The sequence below is a fragment of the Oculina patagonica genome, chromosome 5 (assembly GCF_052425735.1).
Source record: "Oculina patagonica isolate OP01 chromosome 5, crgOcupat, whole genome shotgun sequence".
NCBI classification, from domain to species: domain Eukaryota; kingdom Metazoa; phylum Cnidaria; class Anthozoa; order Scleractinia; family Oculinidae; genus Oculina; species Oculina patagonica.
This window is the reverse complement of record NC_135762.1, coordinates 3,544,688-3,551,019: the sequence shown is the minus strand read 5'-3', so window position 1 is coordinate 3,551,019 and position 6,332 is coordinate 3,544,688. Positions and strand designations below refer to the sequence as shown.

The window sequence follows — 6,332 nt, the reverse complement described above, 5'->3', positions numbered from 1 at the left end:
TAAAAGTATTTATATATTATCTTTGTTGCTGGCATGAATTTATATATTGTCAGGCCCTTCTGGTTGGGACATTAAAATCATTCAGCAGAAGCAAAGGGCGAAACCTGAGTGAATTCAATGACAATAAGTTAAAGTACTTCAACCTTTCCTTTCAATTCATAAAGCATTCCACCAGTTCCGTACGCACTGAAACCAAAGAAACCCCGGACACTTCGACATTTCATTATTTTTTTGAACATTTATTTTATTTTGTTCAGTAACCTTTCCAATGCATGGGCGAACAACGAAGGTTGTTAAGGGAATTCTGTCCTCCTAATAATGCAGCATACAGTACCTTTTAGTAGCAAGTGTGAACAAAAATAGGTCGGAAGACCCAATTTAATAAAAAACGGCAAATATCATGAGCTGAATATTTTTTACTGATCGACGGATTCACCTTCTCTGTGTATCGACTCTTACTTTCTTTATTCCTTTAAAAGATTAATTTGATAAATTAATATGCAAGTTCATCATGAGACCCTACTACAAAAAAAGACATCGAAAAGTTGAATATTTCAGAGGATGGCTACAAGTATCGCAGAGGTCATGGGTTCGATTCCCGTTCAAGCCTGAATTTTTTTCAGGCTTGCTTTACTCAACTGCTTAAGTTGAGTAGATTACTGCGATGATCTTTCATTTGCTTAAAATTTATATCCGCAGTACAAATATATGAATTTCATACATTCATTTCATATCTTCTCCATCCACGGGTATATTACGAACTCACAAGTGACCAGCTCCCAGTTGGCTTGATAGCTCAGTTGGTTAGAGTGCTGCACTAGTATCGCAGAGGTCATGGGTTCGATTCCCGTCCAAGCCTGAATTTTTTTCAGGCTTGCTTTTCTCAACTGCCTAAGTTGAGTACATTACTGCGATGATCTTTCATTTGCTTAAAACTAAGTTTCATATCGAGTATTTAACAAAACTTAATAAAATACACTTACTCGGCCGTGACACAGTCCCTTTAAAGAGGTGACCATCTTATAGAGGTGTCCGTTTTAACGGAGTCGATTTCTTACTGGTCGATGATTCACCTACTCTGTAATTCGGCTTTCTTACTTTCCAAGCTATTCCTTTAAGAGAATATAAACTACCAAATTTTAGCTAAAATCTTAGCCATTTCCATTTTAATTTCATTTATTTATATATCCGATTTATCAGTAAAACAGCAGACTAACACATAAGTTGTCGATTTTTAAAGTCTACCCGACCAAATGCGTGCACCACTAAATTGTATCATTCTTCATCCAGAGCTCTAAACCAATGGTTCTGGGTTCGACAGTCTGTGAGCATGTACAGCTATTTCTACCCAGCATTGCCGTAGCAATGCCGGTTAGTATACCGTTACTTGATCGAAGTTCACTATGTTTCAGCGCAAATAAAGATAGAAAAAAAAACATGAATACGCGCGTATTCAGGCTTTTTAATTTTATCGCACTAAAACATTGTGAGCTTTAATCAAGCAACGGAGAAACATTTCTACCCATAATAACTTTCAGTATTGTCGCGTACGGTTTAACATTTCTGCTGGTCAATGTTTCTCAAAACACCTAAATACCAAAATGGTACTGCGTATTGCTGAGAAAGCAGACTGATAGGCATCTCACATTTTATACAATCATGAGAAGAGATAATATATGGTTTAAATTTGTTTTTGGTCTAAAATTTTATAAAATAGTCTGATTTTTTTCTTCCTTCCTTACACAGAGACAAAAAAATTAAACTTGTTTGAAAAAAAAAAAATAAACTGACCTTATCTAGTATAATATATATCTGTTCACTTTAGTTATCCTACATTCAAAAATCAGATTAATCAGTGTTCCCAGTTAGTAGAATGAGTGTTTCATCAGACACATCAATAAGTTCCTCCTCGTCCTCTTCCTCTTCCTCCTCCTTCTCCTCCTCGTCTTCCTCCTCGTCGTCGTCGTCGTCGTCGTCGTCCTCCTCCTCCTCCTCCTCCTCCTCCTCCTCCTCCATCATCATCATCATCATCATCATCATCATCATCATCATCATCATCATCATCACCATCGTCATCGTAGTCGTCACTAATCATGTTACATATTAAATGGCACTGCATTTTGAATCTCTTTTAGCGCCTTCTGAAGGGTTTGTACATAAAATGCCTCAAGGTCTGCAGACATGGGGCATTCAAACATTCGTAATATTTCGGAGAGAATTCCAAAGAGTTTGTTGGATTCTTTAAACTGATGTCCGCGAAGTTGTTTCTTGCTGTCCTCTAGGCTGCTAACAATCCCCTTGATAGCGTTGGATCCTGGTGGGAATTCAGTCGCCATGTCGTGATGATCATGCTTTGTACGTTTAGCTGTCTTGTCCTCTTCCTTTTCCAGAGCAACGGCATAAGGACTCATTGGACCAAACTGCTCTAAGTAACTAGACGGTTGCAGGTCTTCACTAGGGTCTGAAATGGACTTGTCAGGTTCGGAATTTGCGGGAAACTGCAAGTCGTTGTTCATCTCCATGTCAAGTATAGGGTCGTATTCTGTGGCATGAGGCACTTGCTGGCTTCCAACATTATTCCAATCCTCTCGCCCCGTATGGTCAAGTAGTGGGTTAATATTTGGTTGGGTGATCCCTAGCGACTCAAGGAAAGAGGAGTCAAATTGATCTTTCTGGTTTTGAAATACTCTTTCGAAGTCCTTCAGTTCTTTCAGTAACTGTTCTTCAGTATTATGGGCAAGAACGGATTGGACTAAAGGCAAAGACTCTTTGCAATCGCCACTCCTTTGCCGGTTTACACTTCTGCGACTGGTATCCTCGTTCGCATGGCGGTTCTGTTTGTCTCTCTGTGGTGAGTTTGTATGTCTGGTAGCCTGAAGCTTCACGTTAACACAGATTGGAAGTACACAGCGGGGATCTGGGCAGTTCATGCCATGCGCATTTAAATTAAAGCTAGTTTTTTGACTTGACACGTTCATGTTCAAGGGTCTCTGATGTCCGTTTACGTATACACCTTGAAATAAAAACAAAGTTTATGAAAATATGCTTTACTCTAGAATTTGAAGATGCTGATAATAAGGCACTGGAAAGCCTGGCGAAACTAACGTTAACCTATGGGCGTCATTTTGACAAGAAATGGAATGATGACAAGCATGCATTACATAGAGTAGTTACGTGTCTCTTGATTGCAGTATGTGATATTAACAGTCAGAGACCCAACATGCATGGATCTCTTTTGTGCATACATTTGCCCTGGGCCAGCTGGAAACTCAGACGTTTCCAGTACCCTGCTTACAGTTCCTATACACAAATTAAGCAAGCGCAGAGTACTTGAGCCCACAGCGGTACACTCAACATCAAAACGTAACCGTTTTCGAAAAGCTTGAACAAGAAAAAGATGTTTTGCAAAGAAGCCATTCTGAATGGCGTGTTTTCATCATTTCGTTCTGTCGTCTGTCTGTCCGGCTGTCTGTCTGTCTCTATCTGCCTGCCTGTCTTCCTGCCTGCCTTTCTGTCTGCCTGCCTGGCTACCACCAACCTGTCTGCCTGCCTGTCTGTCTGTTTGTCCGTGTCTGTCTGCCCGCCTGTCTGTCTGTCTGACAGTCTATCTATCTGTCTGCCTTTCTGTCTGTCTGTCTGTCTGTCTGTCTGTCTGTCTGTCTGTCTGTCTCTAATGTATGTCTGTCTATCCAGCTATCTGTTTATTTAATTAGTATATTCCGGTAAATAGACAATCTGAAACGCTCACAGAGTGTTTTGCTTTGTCAGTAAAATTATATTCGTCAGCATGCTACCAAAAACTAAGCGATACTTTCTTTGTGGAGCTAGGCATCGTAAACAAACACAATCTTTTCGGGGGAGGGGGGGGGGGGGGACGGAGGGGTTAATTTTCAGCGAGGAAATTCCTCCCGAAATACTATTTGAATAATCATTTGATAAATCGTTCCATGGCTACATTACCAGCTGAGTCTTCCTTCACGATAGCATCTACCGGGACAAAGGTCGAATGTCTTGTTATCCACTGAAAACATCTTCTATAGCAAGTTATACCTCTCCTCGTAACATATGCTGCCTCAGTTTAAGCGATTGAGCACGGTCTGGGACATTTTTTGCATCCTTTGTATTATCCAGTAATTTCGCCAAAATTAGGATATATACAAGCCTTGAACCAATCGTATCTTGGCAAAAAAGATTTTGGCATTTTGGTACCTGCATAGTCCTATCAAGAAAGGAAAGAAATTACGGAAAATCTAGACGAAGTTTTAAACCAATTAAATTCGTCGCAAAGCAACCGAAAAAGAATGGTAAAATAACTGTAGGGACGACACTGTTAACAATCACAATCTGATGTTTCTGACGTTTACAAAAATATGAAACATTGAGTTTCAAATTTGCACGGGTTTGATTCCAATTACAAAATTCCTTAGACTGTTCGTGCTACCTTAGGATGCCGTAATAACTTACCCGTCTTGTTTTGCCAAAACAAGACGGGTAAGTTATTACGGCATCCTAGGTAGCACGAACAGTCTAAGGAATTACAAAATTCCTTAGACTGTTCGTGCTACCTTAGGATGCCGTAATAACTTACCCGTCTTGTTTTGGCAAAAAATAAACATTTCATTTCTGTGCCTGCATTCTCCTATCGAAAAAGGAAACAAACATTCGTACAACACCAAACGTCACTGTTAAACCACGTTAAAGCATTGAAAATAAAAAAGGACGCCATTTGTCTATAATTTGTCTATAATTTTTCCCGCGAACCGCGTTAATTTGCAGAAAAAATATAGACAAATGTACGGGAAATTAAAAACGTATTTGAACGCTTTCTAGCCCAGCTATATCCTTCAAACTCGGCGAATAAAACTGCTGTCTAGTATCTTAACTTAACAATTCATAAGTTGTCCAGAATTCAATTTTTGTAAAAGATATTTGCCGTCGGATTCCCATGGCAAACACTGTAATTTCTAACCGCGTTGCCTACTCGTCAAGATGGCGTCGAAAACCGTGATAAGGCCTTTTATGCTCGCCAAATCTGTTTACCTATTTATACTATTAGATTAATGACCTACTAGATAAAGGGTTAAAAATAAATCAAAACAAAAGGGGTATTCGGATGATCAACCATGTAAGACAAATCACTCAAGTAATTAAACAAGTCAAAAGATCAGATATCTCATGCAAGAAAACTAATATGCATCATCTCTTAACTAGCAAGTGTCTTACTTCTAAACGGATCCAAAACGTATCCCATCCTATTTCGCAAATGCATGACGTTCTTCATCAGCGAAACAGGACTTACTGTGCCAATAGCAAACTTCCGGTGGTCACCGTACGAGTTGGTCGCCTGAAAATTAACATTTGCGCGATACGAAAGGCAGAAAGGACGCTAATCTCTATCAGTTTATGTATAAGCGCAAATGTAGTCTTCATGTAGCAAATTTTATTTTTCCATATTTTACCTTAACACCTTCACTGGCTAACTAGCAATTTTTATTTTTCCCTATTTTTCCTTACCAAGTTCACTGGCTATCTAGCAAATTTTATTCATCAAACTGATCTTTCTGTAAATGCTCATTGAAGCCAAACGGTTGGACACCGGAAACTCAGTGTTTGATCACTCGGTGACCTACGTCAACATTAATTCTAAATCAACATGTTCTAGTCACGTCAAGGTAATGTTGTTCAGTGAGAGGTGAATGAAACATTCAAAACTGCATAGTGTTGTGGAAAACCGGCTAAAACAATTTAGCTGTTAATTATTTTTTTTCTTTCATTTTAATTTATAATGCAGTGGAACCTCTCCTACGGTCAGCTGGGCTGCCGTAGGGCTGTGGGAATACAGCCGCCTCTCTACGCTCCTGCTACTTCGCACAACCGCATGTGCTTATTTGGCTTGTGACAACCGAATTTGTTTTCTAGCAGTAATTAAATAATGGCAACATTTTAACCATTAAGCATCATCTCTGGTCTTCCCTTCATGTTAACACCAAATGAGGCACTGTTAAGGGCTTTAGGGATAAGGCGTAAGTCACAAAATTATTTTAAGGATAAGCGATAAATGTTAAGATAATTATTGGTATAAGGTAAAACAACTGGGTTTCAGGGATAACAAAAATAAAAAATAGGGATAACATCTTTGGTCATTCTAGGGACTAGAAATATAACTGCTCTCAAAATTATGTTCTAATTATTACCTGACTTCTTCGTCCCTGATATTTAGTTCCCAAGTTCTTTTGCACTGTCAAACACCAAGTTCCCGTACCGTATTAACAACGTCTGCATCTGTTTGAACTGTTTAAGTGTCGATAGCCGCTTATAACACCTCAGTTTTT

The 6,332-nt window shown here is 39.1% G+C and overlaps 1 protein-coding gene across 3 annotated transcripts; it reads right to left on the bottom strand.

The window, feature by feature from the left end:
* Positions 1-218: 218 nt before the first annotated feature.
* LOC144654813 (uncharacterized) lies at positions 219-6,332 on the bottom strand. 3 transcript variants are annotated; one of them, XM_078515034.1, is made up of 4 exons: positions 6,195-6,306; positions 4,589-4,639; positions 3,961-4,219; positions 219-3,013 (listed from the first exon to the last, which is right to left on the bottom strand). In XM_078515034.1, exon 4 carries the CDS (start codon positions 2,976-2,978, stop codon positions 2,097-2,099), a length of 882 nt encoding a protein of 293 aa, XP_078371160.1. In that variant the 5' UTR covers positions 2,979-3,013; positions 3,961-4,219; positions 4,589-4,639; positions 6,195-6,306; the 3' UTR covers positions 219-2,096. The 3 variants fall into 3 exon arrangements, with proteins under 3 accessions (XP_078371160.1, XP_078371161.1, XP_078371159.1); XM_078515035.1 differs by lacking the exon at positions 4,589-4,639; XM_078515033.1 differs by lacking the exons at positions 3,961-4,219; positions 4,589-4,639 and having other exon boundaries at positions 6,195-6,332.